The sequence below is a fragment of the Strongyloides ratti genome, assembly GCF_001040885.1.
Source record: "Strongyloides ratti genome assembly S_ratti_ED321, chromosome : 1".
In the NCBI taxonomy this organism is placed as follows: Eukaryota; Metazoa; Nematoda; class Chromadorea; order Rhabditida; family Strongyloididae; genus Strongyloides; species Strongyloides ratti.
In genome coordinates, this window is record NC_037307.1 from 2,408,508 (window position 1) to 2,433,259 (window position 24,752).

At 20.3% G+C, this 24,752-nt stretch overlaps 5 protein-coding genes across 5 annotated transcripts; 1 reads left to right on the forward strand and 4 right to left on the reverse strand.

Moving 5' to 3' along the window:
* Window positions 1-2,122: 2,122 nt before the first annotated feature.
* On the reverse strand, window positions 2,123-5,949 carry SRAE_1000075100 (Defective proventriculus; the record flags this gene model as incomplete). The annotated part of the gene is made up of 5 exons (XM_024647621.1): window positions 2,123-2,478; window positions 2,518-3,226; window positions 3,459-3,576; window positions 5,262-5,388; window positions 5,769-5,949. The coding sequence occupies 5 exons, from the start codon at window positions 5,947-5,949 to the stop codon at window positions 2,123-2,125; spliced, it is 1,491 nt and encodes a 496-aa protein (XP_024501680.1).
* A 6,904-nt stretch (window positions 5,950-12,853) lies between these two features.
* Window positions 12,854-13,621, reverse strand: SRAE_1000075200 (7TM GPCR, serpentine receptor class v (Srv) family-containing protein; the record flags this gene model as incomplete). The annotated part of the gene is made up of 1 exon (XM_024647622.1): window positions 12,854-13,621. One exon carries the CDS (start codon window positions 13,619-13,621, stop codon window positions 12,854-12,856), a length of 768 nt encoding a protein of 255 aa, XP_024501681.1.
* Window positions 13,622-17,196: 3,575 nt separating this feature from the next.
* SRAE_1000075300 (Hypothetical protein) lies at window positions 17,197-18,663 on the reverse strand (the record flags this gene model as incomplete). Its single annotated transcript, XM_024647623.1, has 4 exons — window positions 17,197-17,477; window positions 17,621-18,159; window positions 18,214-18,497; window positions 18,547-18,663. The coding sequence occupies 4 exons, from the start codon at window positions 18,661-18,663 to the stop codon at window positions 17,197-17,199; spliced, it is 1,221 nt and encodes a 406-aa protein (XP_024501682.1).
* A 1,392-nt stretch (window positions 18,664-20,055) lies between these two features.
* On the forward strand, window positions 20,056-20,472 carry SRAE_1000075400 (CARD domain and Death-like domain-containing protein; the record flags this gene model as incomplete). Its single annotated transcript, XM_024647624.1, has 2 exons — window positions 20,056-20,250; window positions 20,305-20,472. The coding sequence occupies 2 exons, from the start codon at window positions 20,056-20,058 to the stop codon at window positions 20,470-20,472; spliced, it is 363 nt and encodes a 120-aa protein (XP_024501683.1).
* A 127-nt stretch (window positions 20,473-20,599) lies between these two features.
* On the reverse strand, window positions 20,600-22,319 carry SRAE_1000075500 (Gamma-aminobutyric acid A receptor/Glycine receptor alpha family and Neurotransmitter-gated ion-channel transmembrane domain and Neurotransmitter-gated ion-channel family and Neurotransmitter-gated ion-channel ligand-binding domain-containing protein; the record flags this gene model as incomplete). The annotated part of the gene is made up of 4 exons (XM_024647625.1): window positions 20,600-20,735; window positions 20,776-21,542; window positions 21,646-22,118; window positions 22,166-22,319. 4 exons carry the CDS (start codon window positions 22,317-22,319, stop codon window positions 20,600-20,602), a joined length of 1,530 nt encoding a protein of 509 aa, XP_024501684.1.
* Window positions 22,320-24,752: the final 2,433 nt, after the last annotated feature.

Here is a 24,752-nt window from a genome sequence, read left to right on the forward strand (position 1 = left end):
CTAAAGTACAATTAAAAGTAAAAACACCAAGTAAAACAGGATATTTATTATTTTCATGTTACATAATAAAACGATTATCAATCTTTATACAAAATTACTATTTTTTATTATAATATTATTACAAATTATAAAGATGAATTATTGAAGGAAATAAAAATTTATCTTACAAAATAATAATAAATAAAATTTCTTTACTAATTTTCAAAATTAAAATTTAATTTAATCCACTTTTTAATTTTATATTTAAACTTTATTAAATTTCCCATTAATAATTTTTCTCTTTACAATGTTAATAATAAATTATTTTAATAACTTTTTTTTTTTAATAAACTAGTTTTAATTAATCTTGCTTTCATTATCCTTTTTAACAATAATCTATCTACAAATTTCTTAACATTGTCCCTCAATATAAAGAACCGTCACAGCGGCTTTTTGAAAAAAAAAAATTTTTTTTTTTATTTATCAATAAAAGACAAAAAGTACCGTATTAAATAAAGTTTCAGTTTGATATAAAAATTTTTAGGTAAAAAGTTATCTTAAATTGAACAACACATCTTATTTATCACTTTTTGATAGAATATCTTTAATAGATTACTTTTGTATAATTGGACTGGTTTGACATACACGCTAAAAAGAGAAAGTTGAACAATTTTTAATAGTATTACGTAATATATTTTTGTGAATATATTTTTATACTTCCTAAATATATATATGTTATATATTTTCATTTTAATTGATATATAAATTTTTTTTTTTGTTAAGAAATAAAGTTGATTGGATTAATTGATATTGTTTTGTTTAAATATAATAATAATTAATATAACAATCTTATTTATTGGTAAATATATTATTAAAACACTTTATGTATAAAATTTATTGGTAACATTATAAAATACATATAATTAAATGATATATTTTATGGAACATCAATGAGGAAAAAAAAATTTTATAATAATATACTTATTATTATTTATTGTATATTGAAAATTGAAGGAAAAAAAATAAATTATATACTTAACAAAGAAATCTTTTCATACAACAAAATTATATATATATATATTTTAAATATAATAATAAATGTATTTTTAACTTGATATTTAAAATCTATGAGATAATTGTAATTAAAAAAAAATAAAGCATTATGAGTAACAATATATGTTGATTTGGTATATGACAAGTAACATTTTTCAATACTTATACATTGTCTTATTCATCACTTATTCAATCCAACTTTTATGGTAAGTAATACCATATTATACAATGAAATAAGTTAATCATACATTGTATTGCTTTTTTGTTTTTTTTTTTTTTTTTTTAAACTTGTATAAACTACAATGTTATCCAATTTCATATGATAAATATAATATATATATGTATTTTTTTTTAAAATGGATGTATGTTTGAATAAACAAAAATATAATCTCACTTTATCAACAGCTTTTGTCTTTTCTCGATACTTGATATATGTTAATGGATTTATATCATTCAATAAACAATCTAAATCTTTCCTATTTATTATTAAAAATTATAAACAATCATAGATTACGACAATTCTCTTAACTTTAAAAATAGTTACCAAACCTCATCAGTAAAATAAAAACCAGATCCCTTCAAAAGTTTGGCTAAAGATTTTTAACATAGATTAAATTTTAGACACCTCTGGTATTTTATCGCAATAACTAAGATAATATTTAGAAACTTCCTGTGTACTTTAAAGCTAATGATTAAACTAACTGTTTTGTTTATTGTATATTTAATCAAGGATTATGTGAAGAGGAAATTAAGGGAAATGGATTATATTCGGGTCTTTATAAGATAGATTAAGATCTGATACTAAAAGATTTTACTTGTTATTTTTGTTTTCAATTGATGACTGTTATAATATTAAAACCATTTAATTATCTTTTTTTTTTCCTTTTCTTTTTTTTTTTTTATTAAATGGCAAAACATCTTTTTTAATAGATATGCAATGATAAGAAAAATAAATTTATTTTCAAAATACCCTCAATTTATATTATAAATTTAATAGCAAAAAAGAATTTTTTTTTTAATTAATAGGATACAAAGCTATAGGCAAGGTATAAAACTAAAATATTAATTTTAAATGATAAAAAAAAAAAAACTATGAATATAGAATAGATGTGATATTATTTTCACTTAAAATATTTGGAGTAGAATGACTATTATTAGTATCATTAGTTTGCATTCTCTTACATTTAGCTCTCCTATTTTTAAACCAAATTTTGACATTATGTGTTGAAACAGGAGGATAATTTGCTCTGTATGGAGCATTATTTAAATAATCTGTGTAACGTTCTATCTGTAACCAACCAGGGTGAGGATTTTCTTCAAACCATTTCTCTAAAACAGGTAACTCAGATAATGGATCAAACATTAATCGGGAACGAGCTGTTGTATTTTGGCTATTTGAGTTATTGTTAGTTGTTGTATGATTATTATTAACATTACTCACTGTTGCTGCCATCTGTAAAGCTGTTAAAAGTTCACCTTTAATACCTGGATTAAGATTATTTAATGAATTTCCACTAGCTTGAAGATTCAATAATGATTGAAATCCAGGTGATGGTCTTGGTTTTGGAGAAGAAGTATTGAAACTATTACTGATATCTAAAGTAATATCTGGACTAGTACTTTCTGTTTTAGCTTGATCAATATCTGTTATACCCGTGTTTGAAGCACTATGTTCGCTACCATCATCTTCCGGTGTTGGTGAATCACTACCTCCATCAATTCTATCATTATCTAAAAGAAGATTTGAAAATGGATTTGAGGTATTTGCTTCACTCTTAAAATCATTCATTCCAATATTAGTTAAACCGGCAAGTGCATGAAAACCTTGGAAAAAGTTATGTAAATTAACTTCAGCTGTTTGTTTTGTTCTTTGAGTAGCACGTTTAGTAGTAAACCAATTTGTTAATTGTGATTGTGTTATTTTATGTCCTTTTTGACGATACTGTGAATTATTAAGTTCATTAAGATAAGTATTTAATTTATGTTTACTTGGATTAGGATCACATTTAAACCATCTTTCTAATTTTGGTATTTCATGAAGATGATGAAAACGAAAAGGAGAATCATTTGATTTTCTTTCTTCTTCAGCTGGGCATACATTTTGTAAACCATCAGCCCACTCAATAAGATTTTGCATTTGTTCTTTAGTTAAAAGTGTGGGATCTGAACCAGAACAGATTTGTGAAATAACTTCCTAAAACAAAAATAAGCATCATTAATAAAATTAAAAATAATCTCAATCCAATTTCCTCAAGGACTTTTCACTACATTCACTTTATATAATTAGTCACGATTTAGTGTTATTTATTCCTTTAGATTGACTATGTAATCCTAGCTAATACAAAACTAGGATTAACAATCTCAAACTAATAAATAAATTTTCAATTAACAGGGGATAGATAAAAATTCAATTTTCTTAAACATACCTTAATTTGGTAGTTAGAGATACTATTCAAGATTTGTGGTTGTTTATCCAAAGAGTATTTTAAGATTTTTTGTTTTACATCTTTAATACAACTTTCAACATCCAAGTCAACAGAAGTTCTAAATAAAAAAAAAAAATTAAAAATAAATAAAATTAAAATAAGAACAAATGCTATAAATGTTTTGTTTAAAAGAGAATTACTTTTTTAACATGTGATTTAAAATAAATTATCATTTTGATTGAAGCATTTTTAATGGAAAATGACAAATTAAAAACTTTTCAATACTTCCTGTTACTTAATTATATCTTAATTATAATTAAGTAATATTAAAGAAAAAAAAAATAATCGTTTTTTTTTATATATATATTTTAATATATTAATTTTAAAATTAAAAGAAAAAAAATTTCACTGCAACATATAACCCCTATAAATGTGTTTAATTTTAATCATGTCTAATTTATTTCCTTTCACCATCTCTTGACATAAAAATTTTATGATAAGTATCATAGAAAGTCCCTTTCTTATCCTTGTATAAAATTTTATATAGTTTTCTTTCATCAAAATATCTAATCTATCAGTATAAACTATGTATCTTATTTGACACAGACAAAAGCCTGCCTAAAACTTTCCTTTTTAGCAATTTACCTACACATGATCATTCATCCTATATATATATATTTATATATATAAATGTATAATATATATATATATATAAATACATATATATACACATACATTTATTCATACATTATATTCTTTTTGAAATACCGGTTTTCTGAAGATACTGCTAACCTGGCTGAATCTTTATCATCACACATCTCAAATTGCCTCAATGTGTAAGTGTTGCATAAGCGATGTTGATCATTAAGATGTAGACATATATGTGTATACTTAAAATCGTTAAATACCAAGTATTGACAATAACATCGCTGATCTATCTTTTTTTTTTTTTTACCCTCTACCTGATACATCTCACAACCATCTTCCGAATGTTTTGAAGTGTTTTAAATGATAACTAAACTATTGCATCATATCTTTGTTATGGATTGTGTAAAGAGGTGAAGGTAGAAATGTAAAAGAAATGGATTAAAATTATACAATTGCTAATCAAATTAAAAAAAAAAAGAAAGTCATTTTAAAATATGTAATAATAAATTATATAAATGCCATAAACTATTTCTAAAAATATATATATATTTTTTTTTATATATATAATATTGTGACATAAAAATTATTATTTTTTATCTTTAATTCAATCAAATAATGAAACATATTATAGAATCATTATATATTATTGTTATCAAATTATATACATGTATATATATAAGTATAAATTTAAAAATGTATATTTTATATTTTATATATATATATACAATATCTTACTATTCTGTAGTCAGCTTAGCATTAATAAACTGAAAATTATCTCTACTCCTCTGACTGGCTCATTTTATATTCTACTAGATGGGTGAAGAGTAATGATACAAATATATATATATATATATCAGCTTACCGTATTAATATTTTAAAACATAAAGGAAGCTTAAACAATCACTTTTATCTATATATATTATCTTTAATCAAAATTCTCGAATAATAATGCATACATTTTCCATTTTTATATACAACATCAAAATGATAAAAGGTGATTACATTAAGTAATCATTAACCATAGATGCAATTAATTTGTCTAATCAAATCAAAACATTAAATAAAATATACATTTTAAATTAGTTATCTCATATAAACAGAATATTATGGTATGTCAAAAATTTTTGTAATAAATCAGCTTTTTTAAAAGCATACCTTTTAGTAATAATTTTTAATGTTACATTATTTGCAAAATCTTTTATTAAATCACCAATCTTTTCTTCTGGGTTATCGCAAATTGACTCAAATGTTAAAGGTTTCCAATTTGAAATTTGTACAAGACCTGAAATATAAAATAAAATTAAGATAGATAGATATCGTAAAAATTTTTATTCTCAATAAGTATATACTGATATTGTATGTATATTTAAATACATATATAAAATTAAACATTATAATAAATATATATATATATAAATATACATGTATTTCTTAATAATACAATTAAATTGTTATAAGAAAAAAAAAAAAACTTCCATTAAATCTAAACCTCATTAACATGCAAATAAAATTTATATAGAAAGTCTTAATATGATTTTTATTATTTATACGATCCTCTATTATATACCTAATCTAAGGAATTATAAAATTATAATATAATTGTAAATTCATAAAAGTACAATTTATCTTCTTTTTTTTTGAATATTAAATTAAGTAACTTACCTCTTGATGAATTTATTAGATTTGTATAACCTAAAGCCGACAAAATTGAATCTGTTAATTGAGATAATGGAGTATTTGTACTTATTACTGCATAAGTATCTATCAGTGGAGATCCTGAAGTTGTACAAGTGATACAATTCTCTGATTTTACACTTTCTATGACTACTCGAACTGGAAACATAGTCATGATTTTTTTTTTTTGTTAAACTTATAATATATAATAATAGGGGTATAAAAATTAGTGATAATTAAATATTTTTTTTTAGTAGTAATATTCAAAAAAAAAAAAAAAAATAGTTCTTTTTTTTATTATTAGTTCTTAATTTGTAGCCAGATACTTTTTTTTTACTGATTTTGTTTAATGAGAAATTAAAATAATCTAAAAAAAAAAAATAAAAATGAATATAAATATACATTTATATATACATTTATATATATATATATATTAGGTGTTGAGAAATAAATAATCATAATCAATCCGTAAACATAAATGTATCATAAAAGGAAACTAAGACAGCTTAATAATATAAAATAAAATTGGAGAAGGTTATGATAAGGCACAAAAGATAGGCCTAACCTTTATAATTTGGCGTAGATGGTTATGTATTATATCAGTTAAGAATTAAGATGATATTATATCAAGGTATATATGGGGCTTTTTTTTGTCAGCCACCCCAAAAATGATTTTTGTTTTGTTCCAAAAAGTAAAAGCAGGGCTGTTGGTGAATATATATGCTGATGGTAAAAAGACATATCAACAGAATAAAGAAGAGTGCTTTAGAATCCAGCCAAGGCTAGTTGTTGGCTGACTGTGTTCAAACCATCCCAAGTACCGCCTATCGAATAAATACGCTTTGTATATTAATTGAAAAAGGGATCTGCCTGTTTCAGAGGCTAGGAAGAAGAAGCAAAAGTTTTACTATATTGAGAGGTGATAAACAGAGACAAAAATTATTATAAAGAGAAGAGGGGAGGAGTTAAAAAGGATTCTAATATTAAATAATATAGGAAATGATGAAGAAATAAAAGATGAAAGATTTAGATGAAATTTTAAAAATTTAGCCTATACAAAATATATATATATATATATATTTTTATATATGTATATATATATTATATATATAATATATATATTTATATAAAGTTAGAAGGTCGAGAAGGGGTTAGGGTGAAAGTGGATCATCAATAGCACAATAAATATTTATCGTCACAAAAAGTGGTTTCAGTGAGGAATAAAAAAAAGCAGGTTCGGCTAAAGAAACATCCACGATGTGTGATTGTATACCTGCGCAACAAACATTACTTTTAATGCATGATTCAATTGAACATATCTTTCTACTTGATTCACGTTATTAGTAATAGTAAAGATGTTTTCCAATAACGTCAAGTCTTTTCTATTCATTCATATTATAAAATATAACATATAAATTTATATATATATATATATAAATAAATATATATATATATGGATAGTGAAAGTTTCAACAAAAAAAATATATAAAAAAAAATAGAAAAATAATGCATGTTCCTTTTACATTAGAAAAGTTATGATAAAATAAAGGGAAGTGAGGAAATTATAAAATTTATAAATATATATTCTTGATCAAATCAATCTCATCAAAACATAATATTATTTGCATATAGTTTAAATTCATATGAAAAGCTTAATAATTTTACCATATCTCATATTATAATGTATACATAAAATATTCCATAATGAATATATAAGAATGATATATATATATATATATTTTTTAATATTTATAATCAAAAAAAAGCAATTTCCATTAACTATAACATCTTGATCATGTGAGAATATCTTCCATCTTCTTAAATGAGTAATATGAAAAATTATTGTAAAAGTTCTATAAAAGGCAGCCGCGTATTTGTTACCACATCTACCTATTATTTGATATAGCCGCCTTCTACCAGCTTATTTTTTTAACTAATCATATTAAGAAAGTGTGGTGAGCAAGCGATAATAATATAGAAAGACGTGTATTAGTTAAAATTAAGACTAAGAAAAATACATGAATATATACATATATATGTAGGCAACATCTTTACATATATACAAAATATTATTGTATTCCGAAGTCATCATCATCATCATCATAAGAAAATGCTTTCCCAGTGATTTTCGAACGATGATATGATAAAAATATATTTGGACAAAGAACGAATTTATATATATATATATACATATATATATATATATATATTTATATTTATATACATATATACATGTATAAATATATAAATATATTTTAGAAAAAGAAATGACTATTATAGATGAGATTGGAAGTAGAGAGAAAAATCTAAGATGACTGATTAGGAAGATGTGAGAAAAAGATTGAAGAAAAAGGAAAGGTAAATGAAACTTCATAAAAAGGATAGATGTTGAGTTATTAAATAATATAAAAGACATAAAGGATTGGGAGAGAAACAAGCCGGCTTCTTCAAGGTCAATTAAACATAACAAAAATATATTGAAAGTAAAAAGTAGAACTAAAATTTAAGATGTGTAGAAATAAAATATCTTTTTTAATGTGAATTAAGCTTAGATAAATATCTTCTAAAATTAGTTTAACTTTTTGTGATTTAACCTTAATGGGGGCTAGATCAGGTATCAATGATGCTTAAAGCCTTTCACGTATAAAGTTTTATTGAAGGAGAGTAGGATTAATTTTTATATTAATACCATTTATTAATGCATAAATGCTAATCTAATCATGTATAAGAGGGATGTAAAGATGATAAGATAAAAAGCGATGTAAAAGAATGTTTGCTGTATCATGATATGCTTAGCCGTCTATATGAATAAATCGTTTAGGGCATGTGATTAACTGAGGACGCCTTATCTTAAAAGATATGATAGTAAAAATAATTATAGACAAGCTTTAGAAAAACAAAAAATTTTTCGGGGTAAAGTAAATCATTGTATATTTCTCGATTTTCTTCAATATTTTCTAATCACACATCTCAATCCGTATACACAAGATAATTCTTTTACTTTTATTTAACTTTGGATTTATAAGACAGCTTTGTTAAGCCGATACACCAAAATACTGTAATCCAACTATTTTACTAGTGATATAAAGAAAGATGTTTAAATTTAAATGTCTCGAGAATATATATATATATATTATATTATATTATAAATAATATAAAAGTTTTTACTTTTATGCTTTTACTCTATCAATGATAAAGAGATACCGTTATTCATAGAAAAGACATACAAGATTTAATTACATAGTTACTATCTCTATATAATATAACTGATCCTCCTTAATCCATCCTAAAGATTTGGTAAAGACTTTTTGCAACTGAAGTTAGTATAGGCTTCATAACTAGCTTAATCCTTCTACCAGATTATTTTCTCTAAAATAGCTACATTCACCACAACCAATTACTCTTTTTCTTCATTTTAACATAAATACATATAAAAATATTCGAAAAAGATAAAAACTTTTTACATTGAGTGAAATTTTACTGCGATAAATATAAATCTTTTGAGTCTACTGATATAAATATATTGCTTAAATAAAATATTTGTAAAATAAAAATTTTTCTATCAAACAAAATATAACCGTGTATATTAAAAAGTTAAATCTTTATCAACTCATATAATCCTATTATAGCTAATGTATTATGAAACCAGATCATTCTTAATAAGTGGTCGTTGAAAAAAATATATTCAATATAAAAATAATAAAATCCATTATTAGTTGAACCTTACTATTTCAAATCACTGTTAAAATAAATCTATTGCACTTTAAAGATAGTAATAATATATATATAACTATATACATATATACATGTAACAATAAATAATGAGGATATATTATATTTAATAGTAAGACACATTAAATTGACAGTTAACTCAAAAATTAACAAATGCCAATAAGTGACAGATATATAAAATGTTGAAAATATTTATTGATACATATATTCTTGATTTGTGATACAAAAAAGATATAAACAATATAGTTGTTTAGGAGAGATATAAGATAAATTGATATTAGACAATGCTAATGTTTATAACAGTTGCGCATTGGAATTATTCTAAACTATTGTTTAAATATAAAAGATAAATTGATCAAGGATGAAAATTATTATCATTATTTTTATAGATAAAAGTTATTAGATATTAGGGACTTTTATTTTGTTGATATATAATATAAATTATTTATATATATATATATATTAATAGTCTTTTTAAATATAATCATTTCTAAAAAAAAAAAATTTTTTTAATGATATTGAGATGAAATTATAGTGTTGTAAAAACATTGTAGAAATACTTTCTTCAGATAAAAGTTTTAATACAATGATGTTTGATTACTTTGATAAAGCATATATAATGTTTTACTGTAGGAAGATTAAAATAATTTAATTTTGTAAATAATTACAATAAGAAGTTAATTTAAAAAATTTTTAATGAAACTATAAAATACAATGTCTTAAACTTAAAAAAAAATTTTACACAAAATTTTTAATATTTAAATAAAAAAAAAATATAATAAAAATATATTATTTATAATTTTTTTTATATTTAATTTTTTAAAACAATAAAATATTGTTAATATTATTGGTAATATAAGAATTTTAATAATTTTTTATTAGAAAAAATGTAATTTTCATTGATATAATATTACGCTTTCATCTATTTTATTTAATATCAAATTCAATTTTATATTGTGATTATAAATATTTCCTTAGAAAATTATCATTCATTTTGTTAGAAAAAGTTAATGATAACATTATTGAATCAAATATTCCAGGGTTCATTTATATGTATATCATAATTTTTAATAATCTTAAAATTAAAAATTATAAGAATTATTTATATTTATACATGTATAGTATCATTTATATAAAATATTGATAATATAAACATATAGATGCTAATTTTTTCCCACCCCAAGCCATGATAGCTCAGTTGGGAGAGCGTTAGACTGAAGATCTAAATGTCGCCGGTTCGATCCCGGCTCGTGGCATCTTTTTGACTTTTCTTATCAAATACCAATTCATTTTTCTTCATCTTATCCCAGACAAAATTTTCTTTTTTTTTTTAATTTACTTATATATCTATTATCATATAATTGAATTTTAATTTTTAAAATTTCTTTCTTGATTTATCAAAACTAGATTTTTATTGTAAATGTTCTTATATAACTCCAAATAGGAAACAAGAAATATCTCGTAAAGTATTAAGATGTAACTACAATTTATTTTCAAGGTTGATTGTGTATATGTTAAAACTTTTTGAGGGATAATTTGTCTGCAATATTTGTAACAATTAATATAAATTCAAAATAATAAAGATATTTAATGTATTTCATTGTTAATATTAATAAAAATAAAAAAAAAGAATATCTTATTTATTAAATATAAAATATAATAAATCATTAAAAATATTAAAATATTTAATGACATCTTATTGAAATCTTTTGTTACACAAAAATTACAATTTATTTTCTTAAAATTTAATTTCAATTATATTCAATAAGGATATAATATTGCTTTTGTAATGTAATTTTTTAATTTGAATAGATATAAAATATTGTACAAATGCGTGCCATAAATATTGTTTATATAAGATACTAATATTTAATAGTTTTGTACAAATAACAAACTAAATTTCTATAGTATTATTTTATTAGTTATCTTTATTATATTTCTCTTTTTTTAATGATGATGATGATTTAATTTATTTTTTAATTACATTTTAATCTAAAATTATTTTTAAGATATATTTAAAATTATTTAGAATTTTGAAACTTGTTTAAAAAAATGAATAATGCCTGGAAAATGTAATTATAATTAGAACTAGATATATTGTACTTTAATATTAAAAAAAAAATAATAAAAAAATTAACTACATTTCATTAAGGAACATTAATATGACTTTTTTTAATATACATGAAACATTTTTGGCATTGTTTCTTTTTGAAATAAACCAATAATTGTAGTTGCACTTATACATATTTGACGTACTTTTTTAATAAAAAAAAATATAATTGACATAAAAGAAATGTAGAAATTATAGTTTGTAATTAATCACAGTATAGTGTAAAATATCAGAATATGTAATACAATTTCAAATAGAAAACATTTTTGATTACTCAAATAACACTATACAAAGATTGATAAAAAAAAAGTAGCCATTTTTGGTATTTAATGTTTGATTTTTTATTATTAATAAATATTTATTTAAAATATCTTAAAAATGATATTTGGAAAAAGATTTAGTAAAATTTTATACAATTAATAGTAACTGCTATACAATTTATAATATTATATTACTTACTTTTTTTTTTTTAAAGATAAAAAAAATTTGTCATTTTTATTAATCATTTATATTTAGAAAAATATCTTATGATTTGGGATAATTTAATTTATGGAATTTTATAGTTTTATGAAATTTTAAGTAAGTAAATTTATCAAATTCTCATTTTTAATAAATATTTCAAGTGTTGTAAATATGTTTAGAATGTTTTTTTGTCTAAAGTGCAGTATCAATTTTCATGAAATTAAATCGGTTTTTATACATTATTAAATAAAATCTATAACAAAACTTTTTAAAATCTAATGAATAATAATTTTTTTTTACTATTTAAAAACAAATTAATATTAAATAAAAAAAAATATACTAAACTTTATAATTTATACCTTTGATAAATAAAAAATAAAAGTACATTATTTTCAAAATAATTTTAATATCTACAAACATTATAAATACTCAATAATAATATGGCAAAAAGAGTTATTTAAAAATAATCATGGTTTATATTTTTTTTTATTTTTACGTAGCAGCTAAGATTAAAAAAAATAAATTTATAAGTGATAAATAAATTTAATATTTTTAAAAACATTTTAATATATTAACTAAAAAATGTGCATTTTTTATTAAAAAAAACAATTTATTTATTAAAAGCCAATTATTTTATTTTAATATTTGATTGTTTCAATTAAAATATGTTTTCTGGATAAAAAAAATAACTTTATTAAATTAAAATATTTATTTATTAAAATTTATTATTTATTTACAATAATAATGTAATACACATAGGAAAGAAAAATTAAACTAAATCTATACTATTAGCAGAAGCTTTAATTGTTTGTTTTGTATTGTTGGTAAATTTATTTTCATATTTATCCCATAACCATTTAAGATGGTAAAAATCAAGAAAATGTTCTCGTACCTGTTTACAAACACAGAATAATACTATTGCTGAGGATAAGCTAACAGCATCTTCTGCAAATGGATATAAATGCATAGCAATTTTTTCCATAATTTGATCACCGGTGATAAATGAAATATATTGAAGAGAAGCGACAATTGCTAAGAAAGTTTGTGCTGTTGTTTGAATACATGAATGTGTTAATAGTGGTTTTTCCTTTGATTTTTCATTCATTTTTTTGTTAACTCTTGTTAAAAAATAAATACTTAAAGCTGATAATATTACATTAACAATTGACCAAAAGACACACATAATAATGCAAATTAAGACAGAATTCATTGTATAATTCATATCAGTTGATTCAATTACTGTACTCGAATTATCATATGTATAATTTGCCTGTATATTTTGATTAAAACTCCAAATCAAAAGAATACTTGGTAACAAAAATTGGCATATAATACTAACAATCATCACACGAAGATTAACAAATTTTGTATAAGTAAATGGAAATTTAATCATAAAAAATCTATTTAATGCTATCAAAAATTGTCCAAAGACAATAGTTACCGGAAGGTAAACAGAAAAACCATATATTAAACCCGGCATTACCCCCAAAGAAATGTAACTTTCATTGAAAATACCATACAATGGTACACGAACCATAAAATATTCCAATCCAATAAATAATAACTCCAAAATTCCATTAATTAAAAACTGTGAAAAGAAGAAAAAAGAACTTTCTTTGTTTTTCAAAACAAGTCTACTGGCAATACAAATAGAAAGAAGTAAAGAAAATAAAAATAATGGAATATCAAATACCAATAAAATTAGATTAAATATTAGAATAATTGGTATCATCTTTTTTTGTGCCTTCTAAAAAAAAATATAATATTGTTTTGTATATTTTCTTTATCAGTGGCAATCTCTAAAAATAAATTATTTATTGAAGGCAAAAAAAAAAATAATATATCAAAGATACCCAATTTAATCATATATTTTGAGGTAGCAAGCTGTCAAACATAGAATTAAAATATTTAGTGGAATAGTTTTGTCAAATACTGACAAGAAAAAATGTACCTTGTTGTTGTTATATCAAAAGTTAATGGCAACAAAGAAAAAAATTGTTAATAATAAGGTTTTTTTTTTTTCTTTGATAATAATGGCTGAAAATAATAGTTAAAAAAAAATTGAATTAAAGCTGGAAATAAAAAAAAAATAATATGGTTCTTGGTTTATAAAATAAAAATGTGAAAATCACAACAATTTGTCTTTAATTAAATAATATAATAAAAATTATATTTTTTAATCACAATTTAATTAGCTTATTTAAAAATCTATAAATGTTAATAAAAAATATATAAGTGGCTTTGAGAGGCAAACATATATTAGTTAAGAATAGTTATCAAAAGTATTAAGAAAACACTTGTGCTTTATCGAATTATCTTTATATTCAAATTTCAACAGTCATTAGAATAAAGAATATTGTTTTTCATATAAAAATTTTGTCTAATAACTTAAATAGAAAGAAAATGTAATTTAGTGAAGACATTGGATGTATATTTAAAGATGCCTTCATTTAATCATCCAAAAAAATAGATAATTACATGAGAAAGAAACTATCTACAGTACTTTAAAATCTATTTAACAAGTGAAAATAGTATAGAATAATTTAAAATTATTCAATTATAGTTTTAAGCATTACAAAATCACTAAAGATAAATTTTTTTGAAATATAAATTATGCTTTTATAAATCTATTCTTCTTTTCAATTAGAAAAACAAAAAAAAATTATTTAATCTCGGCTTTTAATTTTAAAATACTTTATATAAGAAAAAAATATATATAATTGAAATTTTAAAGTATCTATCAATATAATAACTTTATATTTTTTTAAGAAAAATCTTAATAATAGAATCAGTAAATATTGAAAACTGGGTAAATAAATGATTATTTGGTATATTTATAAGACAATCAAACATGAATAGAATGATATAATGTAGATTAAATAATATTTTTGAGAACGTATTTAAACTTTATAAATGATAAACGATTAAAATAAGTAATAGAAATTATTTAAAAAGCTATGGCAAGATTAAAAAGGGTTTTTTAAAAAAAAAAAATTTTCTTTTTATAAAGACTAGATATAAATATAAAAAAAAAAAAATTTAATGAAACTATAATCTTAATCATTTTATACTTCATTCCTAAAGCAGCATGTTTCTCCTTTTTCTTCGATAAGCAAATTGAAGGAAAAGATATATTTTTTTGTAAAAGAATATAAAATATAAATTAAAAACAAATGGCATTTAATTTTTAGTAGTCATAAATGACATGTTATCTTTTAAAAGATTAAATAAAAAATAAGAGCTCCGTTAAATAACTTCATCTTAAGCATTTTATTGGAAAACAAACTTTTATTAATGTATATTGTTTGAATATTGTATTTATTTAATCATAAATTTTTTTATTACTTTTTGTATAATTTTTTTCAAGTAGAAAAATGTTATAGAACCATAACACAGAATGATCATATTACATTTGGAATGACGGATGAAAGTATAAAAAAAGTATAACATAAAATGAATTTGACGCATAAAAATTGTAATTTCTATGAATGCTTTAAAGTCATTATAAATTATAAGGAGAAACAACTGGGCATGTAATATAACAAGTTGTCAAAAGTTCACACGCTCATAATAACTTCTGAATATTTTAACCTTTTCAACAATAAAATAAGTTTAAAATAGGAAAATTTTATTATTAAAATATTTTTAATATAAGTATAAATATAATCAAACTACTATTTATTATGTACAATAATTTATAAAATAACGAAATATAAATAACTAATAAGATAAAATCATAAATCTCATTTGGCTATATATGAATAAATATACAAACTTATTACGAAATAAAAAAAAAAATATATATATATATGCAACCAGTCATAACATGTTAAAAAAAAGTTAGTTGATTTAATTTTAAACAATCGTATACAAATATTGGAAAATGAAAAGAAATAGGATGTTTTTTTATTGGCATAATAGAAAAAAGTTGATTGATTTTAATGAAAATATTTGTTGTATAATAAAAAGAATATATTATTTCCTTATTTATTAATGTTGTTTTTATTTATATGTAATTTTTATAATATATTTTTCAAAAAAAAAAACTAATTATAAAAAGTAAAAACAGTGATGGGTATTATATAAAGTGGCATTAAAGTGCTATTATCAATTAAGTTGTGTATAACAATATTGAAGGTAACATTTTCCACGCTTGAAGTTCCCACCTCTTGAATTTGGTAGATTTTCATAAGAAATTTGTTCATAAAACAAATACTATATTTATATTAATAAAATATTCTAACAAAAATAAATATTATGTTATTAAAAATAAAATAAAAAAATAAAAGTAAAATACTGTATATACTCCCATTAAATTAAGATAGATAATTGATAATCAAAATGACATAACAAAAAATGTAACATTGGATTTTTATATTTCTAATTTAAGTTAATTTTTTTTATTATTAAAAACTATGAACCAAGTACATTTTTAAATCCATTAATAACATTTAGAAACACTACATTATTTATAAATTACAACTAACATAAAGAACTAAATAATGAAGTTTTGCTAATAATTTTGTCAAAAAATATTTTGCCCTGAATACAAATCAGGAATATTTGAATAAGTGCAAAAAGAAAAATGTTTTTTAGCCAATCCTTACCAAAAAAAAAAATTATGGAAAACATATAAAATTTATAGAACCAATAACCAACAAAAATAGAAGCACATGTTTTGCATTTATTAAATATTTTTAAAAATAAATTTTTATTTTGATTTAACACGTATTGTTTTTTTTTTACTAAGTCTAATTGTACTTAATTATTTTTTTTTTTTTAAATTTCCTATTTAAAAAAAAAATTAAAAATTATTAATTTAATAAAATATAAAAAAGTAAATTTATATAGATATGTATTAATATATATATATATAATATATTATATATAATTAAAATTGGCATTATTTAGATGAAATGAAACAAATGAATGTTAACGAAGAAATTGAATTGGGAAGAAAATTAAATATATATTTTAATAACAAACATAAAAAACAATGTAGATATTCCTTAACATTATATTATCATGACTTTAATGTTTTTATCAATGAAATTGCTTTCACTACATATTTTATAGAAATGAATAAAATTTTATAAAAAAAATAAAATATAATTAATTAAAAAAATCATCATCACTTTCATCATTTTGAGATTTTTTAAAAACAATGTTAACTTTATTATCTTTAATTTCTTTTTTATTCTTGTTAAACAGGTTGTCCAAAAAATCAGTTTTTGTTGCACTTTTTAAATCTTCATCTTTTTCTTTTGAGTATTTGTTGTAAGATGCATCATCAATCTCAGTTGTTTTATCTTTATTACCAAATAACATTTTTAATTTTTCATCTACAGATGAAATTGTATTTTCATCAGTTTTTTCATTATTTTTAAGTTGTTCTAAAAGTAATAATTGTTATTTAAATAATAAGATAAAGTAATAAGTTATGTGGTATATGATATATGTAGGTTGTTGCTATTATGATTAAATAGATGTAATAGTAAAAAAAAAGTGATGTGAATAAATACTTTTAGAAGCTTACCAGAAGATGATTTATTAATAGCATTTGATTGACTATTTGATATAAAGTTTATTGTTCTGTTTTTAGAAATTTTAATATTATCCTCTTCTTCATCCTTTTTTATATTAATATGTGAATTTACTATTTCTTCACTTAATTTATTTTTATTATTTATCATATTATCTTCCTCATTTTTTTCATCATTTATAAAAATATTTTTAGTATCAAATTTAGTGTCCCCATCGTCAAAGACATTATTTATGCCAACAGTATTATTTTGTATGTTTTGATTAATATCAATTTCTCTATAATCTTCTATGTCTAAATTTAGATTAATAATTTGTTTTCTCAATTCTAATAACTCATTTGTAGTCTTGTTTAAACTATCATCATTCCATTCTAAAGAATTATCCATATTTTGACTTTCTTTATCATTCCTAAGTCTAAAATACTCTTCACTTCCCATATTCAATCTATAATTTCTTAAATTTACAAGATCAGCTTTAACTTCCTTTATTCTAGTAACAGCCATTGGCATTTCACTATGTAAAATAATACCACTATAATATGATGTATTTTTTTTTAACATTCTTATTATTTATTTATTTGCTTACCCAAATCCAATTTGATTATCTAAATTCTTTAGTCTTTTATTATTATTACTAGTTATTTTATATTTATTGATATCCCAAAAATATTTTGACGTCTCCAATTGCTCTAGTAATCTGGTACCTGTATAATAATAATTTCCTGACCCATAATTATTATAATTAGATTTAAATTTCCAATCATTAATTGAATTATTTCTATAAAAATCTATTTCATTATTTTTTTCATTATAAACTTTAGGCATTTTAAATCCAGGATATTTATTTTTTATATAATCTATATATAATTCCTAAAAATATTTAAGAAAATATATTTAGTTTTTTTTTTTGTTAGCAAACCTTATGTTTTCGAGCTTTTTCTAACTTCATCTGTAACATAATTAACCGTTCTTGTATTTTTCTTTCATCAGAAGGTCCTGGTACTTCCTCGTTCATATGGTGGTCTTCAGTTTCCATTTATTGTAAAAAAAAAAAAGAAAATAAATAGATAAACAAATTTTATAAAAAAAAAAAGTTTAAATGAATAAAAGCTATTACTTTCTTTATCACATTGGTTTCCATGCCAACAACATTCAAATTATTTTCTTTTTGCATTTATAAAAACAAATTTATCATTAAATCAAAAAGGTCATTTAATCCTCTTTTAGTATTAAGAATAAGAATAAATTTAAATGAAATATGTTTATACGGAATATTATAGTAAACAAAAGACAAATGCCATAAAGATAAGAACAATAAGCTTCAATTTCTAAAATATTTTGCCATGTTTATACAGAAATTAATAATCTTACTATATAATTTTACATTGTCTTTAAAAATATTTAAAATAATATTTTGAAAAATTTATACCTACAATATGTTAAATTAATAAAATATACACAAAAGATTAAATTTCTACAATTTTAAATATACTATGCAAAATATTATTATTAGCTTTTTTTTCACTATACAACTTTAATCTAAACAATTTAATCTTAATACATTTAGAAAAAAATTTTTTTTAATAAACAATTTATATATTTTTAATCTTATTGTAACTATAATTAACATATTTATCGTTTTGTTGTTGAAAAACATTTTCAATCTTTTCCCATTTTTTACATATACTATTTATACCGGAAACCATTTATTTTAACTATTTTTTTATTCCTAATATTCCAGAAATGTACTCGAGTGTTATTATATAAAAAAAATATATAACATAATTATTATATTATAAAATTTTTATCTTAAATATTTACTTAATTTTTTATTTAACATTTTTTTTTTGTAAATGAAAGTTTTTAACATTTTTTTTTTCCTTTTTCTCATCATATTTTATTAAGAGGACTTTGTTTAAATAAGTATGATTAACTCAATTGTATAATATTTTTATCCATTCAACCAAGTTACTTCTATATTGTTCTTTCCTTAATTTGACTGTTCCTATATCTTATAATGTTATTTAGTCCATCTTTTTAAAGATAATGGATTGTGGACATTTACTAGTTATATTATATACATATATATCTTTATTTGATATGATGATCGTTTTCCTATAAAATTTTATGTATTTCAAACTATCTTTATAGTTGGTATAAAAAGATACTAATATTTAGATTGATGTGTTAAAACCAAATACATATATAGACATATTAAAAAATATAAAAACAAAATTTATTTTTGTTAAAGAATATTAATTTAGTGGGCCGTTATTTTGCTTGTTATTTTTTAAAAAAAAATAAATTTTTTTTTTTTAAAAAAAAGTAATTTTTATATATCGTAGTTTGTCACATTAAAAAACTTGTTATTTTATTTATTTATGATTTGTTTTTTTTTTTTTATTTTTTTTATTTTTTTAGAAAAAATATGCAAGCATCACCGATTTCTACATCTATTCCTTTACCTTTTTCAAAAAGTTTGAATGAAATTAAGGCTGAGCAGGCTATTAATTTAGATATTTTACGTGTCAAACTTGTTGGTATTTCAATGAAAGACATTGTTCCTATGTTAGTATCAAGAAGGGTACTTAAAAGTTATGAAATGAATGAAGTTTATTCTAAAGTTAGTTAAATATTTTCTCTTTTTAAAAATATATATCTAATAATTTATTTATAGGAAAATTCTAAAGAACAAATTGAAACATTAATTAATATTTTACAGACAAAAAATCATTGGATGGGTCCTTTTATTGATTCTCTTATAAGAAATGGTCAATTTGCATTAGTTCGTGAATTAATTGATGAAAGTAATGTAAATAGATCTACAAGTGAAAGTCCAAAATAATATATATACATATATATATATATAATTTCCAGAATATAAAAAAACTTCTTTTAAATATATAATTTTTTTTTAATGTAATATTACATTTTATTTAATGATATTAAAATTACTTTTATAATTATTAAAATTAATAATATTGAAGAGCAGTTTTGTTAACTAACGACAAAAAATGTGTCCAATAAATAATATTAAAAATAGTAAAAAGAGCAGGAAATATTCTTCTAGCTATCCTATCCCATTGATCTGGATTACGAAATATAGTACTAAAATAATTTATTATTAAAAATAATTTGATAAACAAACCTTTTTAAAATAGATTTATTATTATCCTCACAATCATGATTAAAATTATTTTTACTTTTAAATATAAAAGAATTTTGACCATCTGTACTTGTATATTGTTGTGTATGTCCTTGTTGATTTCCATCTTCTGAATTATCATCTCTAATCTCATTTCCCAAAACTATATTCCCATTTATAGAACCATAACTTTTTGCTTTAGGTATTCTTATATTACAAATAGATTCAAAATCTCCTTTTTTCGATTTTTTTCTTTTTTTTCCATTATTATATAAATGTGGTCTTCTTGAAACTCTATCAATATATCCTACAATAGCTAACTCAACTAATGAACTAAAAACAAAAAGGCATGCCATAAGTATCCAGACATCAATAGATTTTATATAACTGACTTTTGGCATAGTTCTAGCAACATTACCGTACTGAAATGTTAATGCCATTAAGGCACTAACACCAAGTGTCATTCGAGCTGGTAATGCACGATAATCTAACCAAAATGCTATCCATGATACCAAAACACAAATATATATTGGAATATAAACATAAAGAATATAAAATCCAACTTTTCTTTTTAATATAAATGATACACTAAGTTGATCCCATTTTCCAGCAGCATAATAAAATGAATTTTCTGACCATTTTAATTTTATAAGTTCAAAATCAGGTAATTTTGTTTTTGTTTCATAAGAAAATACTGGATCCCAACTTCTCCATTTAAGTCTAACTTTATCTGTATTATAAGCATATGATTCAATAATAAGTTCACATTCCTAAAAAAAATAAATAAAAAATTTTATGATAACAATAATAATAATAAAAATTTATGGGTAATATTTAACATTATAATAATGAGGATAAATTTTAATTACTAACATTATGATCAATTGGAAATAATACTAAATCTAGGTAACATGGTGCTTCTACCCGTAACCTTGAATTTAACCATACTGTTCCATTGGGATAAATTAATAAAAATGTATTTGGTGTTGGAGAACTATGAAGAACACTTCTTTTACTGTTTACTACACAAACAAACGGTTGCCATATCTTTTCAACAACTTGATAATTTAATGTTAAATTTTCTAGGCAATGTGAATATTGTGAAAAATCGAGTCTGGGATCGTGCCAAATTTGTGACAATAATATATCAGCTGTAAAACTTCCAGTACTCTCATCAACATCATTAAAATTTTGTAAGGCTAATTCTATTATTACATCTACACCACGTTTTTTTGGTAAAATTTGTTTATCATAATTAATATTAAAAAGAGATCTTAAAATTTCAACACTAATAATATCAACATTATCCTCATTACAATTATCTGGATTTAAATTAAGCTTGTCAACTAAAAAAATGAAAAAAAACGTAATAAAAAAAATAAAATAAAATTACAGTTAAAAAAATTAGTAGTTGGCCTAATATTATATTTAACTGGATTATTAACTTCATTTTCGGAAACATCATCTACATCAACCATCGGAGGAATATTATAATTGTCTCCATGTGTGAATGCAGCAATAAGAATAGAAATAATAGAATATAACATGATATGAAATTAACATAAATAATACCTAAAACACAATTTTTTTTTTAGACATTTAAATAAATAGATAAATAGATAACCACCTTTGTATCAGAAAAAAAAAACACAATGTTATAAGTTATATTTAACAATCTTTTAAATTAACATAACAACTTATAAAATTTAAAAAGGAAATAAATTTATATATTGTATTTTATTAAATTCAACAATTATAAATTGATTTAAGTTATAACAAGTAAAGATTCTCATCCATATATTATAATAAAGGATAGTTTAATTTTTTTAAAAAGAACAACCCATTTTATTATGATAAAATATAATAAAAGCTATTATATATTCAAGTTGGAAGAAAATTTTTAATTTTAAAATTATTAAGAAGTATTTTGACTAGTTGTTTCTTTTATAGCCAATAGATTAACAACGATATAGTACAACCAATAGTAAAATTTTGAAACCAACTAACAAAAGTCGAAGAAAAGACTTTATTTTTTTTTTTGTAAATATTATTGTTTTTTTTAGTTTTCTAAATAAAATTTTACCTTTATGTATATAATGTTTAGTTTATTATTTTCTTTAAATTTTTTTTTTGTCAATTTTAATGTGTCAGAAAAAAAAAACTTTTTAATACACAAAACATGCCAATTTATATGATCTTTATTGATATAACAATTTTTAATATATTATCGTTGTTTTTGAGTGATAGTCATCCTCCTATTTGTTTTCATACATATATATTATATATTATAATGGATAAAAGGATTTACTTGTCAATTTATTTAACAATGTAAACTAAAAAATTAATAATAATTTTGTTAAAATAATAAAAATAAAATTTTTTTTATTCAAATAATATTAAAATTTTTTTAATAATTTAAATCTTCTCATCATTAAGTTTTTACTTTTTAAAAACATATTTGTTTTTTTATTTTATAATTGAAAATAAATAAATATAAAACATTAGAAATATTCTGTTTACATTGTAACATTAATACAAAGTATACACAATAATATGATACTTCAAATTTAATGTTTTAAAAAATGTTTAAAGTTTTATCAAATCAAACTTCTTAAAATAATTCATTTTCAAATAAAAAAAATTAATTTTATTTCATTAATTTATCTAAATGTCAAATTTTTCAATTTTATTTAAAAAAAATTAATATGAAAAGTAATTAAAGAAATAAAAATAATTTCATTTATTAAAAAAAAAAAACTATAAAGTTATATAAAGTTTAAAATTTCTTCAAAATTAATATTAATAAAAATTAATATTAAATGTACTTCTATTATTACTTTAAAATGTTTTATTTTTGACTATTCTTTAATAAACCAAAAACAATTCATTAATAACATATAATTCTTTACATATGGTAAAATAATTTATTCTATTTTACCATTAAAGTTAAAAATTATAATAAATTGACTTCATAAAAACTTGTTTTACTTTATTTTTTAAAACCAATTAAACAAAAACTTTGTTAAAAAAAAAATATTTATTCCATTACATTTTATTATGGTCCTTACTTTATTTAAAATAATAGAAAAATTTTTGGGGGAAAAATATTTTTACTATAAATTTTACTACTTACAATTTTTAATGTTTTTTTCTTTTGTAAATTAATTTCAAATTATCCTGAGATACAAAAAAAAAACATAACAACATGATTTATGTATTTTATTAATTCATAAAAAAAATATACATCAAGATCACTTAATGTAATGAATTTTTTAAAAAATATTATTTCAAATTTTTATTTAAACAATTTTGTATTTCACTTTATTTATTATGTATAAAAATTTTTACATAGTAATTGTTTATTCTCTTCTATTAAACTTATTGTTTTACTAACACTACAGATAAATTATGTATAAAGAAAATTTTGTCATTTTATGAATAGATAACATATTGAAAAAACAATTATTTCAAGAGATAAAAGTTTATTTAAGAATAAAAATAATTAAACAAAACCATAAAAATTTTATATTATATTTTTACAATATATTTTGAAAAACCATTATATTAGAATATATTTAGAATATTTAAATAAATTTAAAAATAAAAATTTATTTATATTAATTTTATAAAGGACAACACACCATAATATTTCTACTATTTATAATATATTTTGGGAAAACTTTATGTTTTTTTTTGTTGCTTAAGTGAAAAAAATTTTTAAAGGAAATCAAATAAATATTTAAATATAATTTTGTTAAATTATAACTAAAATTAACATTTATTGGTAGACGTATTTCTTTTATAAAATCGGTTTCTATAAAGGATATTATTTTTTTTTATAAAATAAATATAATTTTAATAATAAAGTTACAAGATTTTTTAGAATCCTTGCACTTTAATAAAGTCATGTAAATTTTTGTTGTTAAATTATACAAATTGACGGTAGTTTAATGATTCATTCTTAATTTATTTTTATAAAA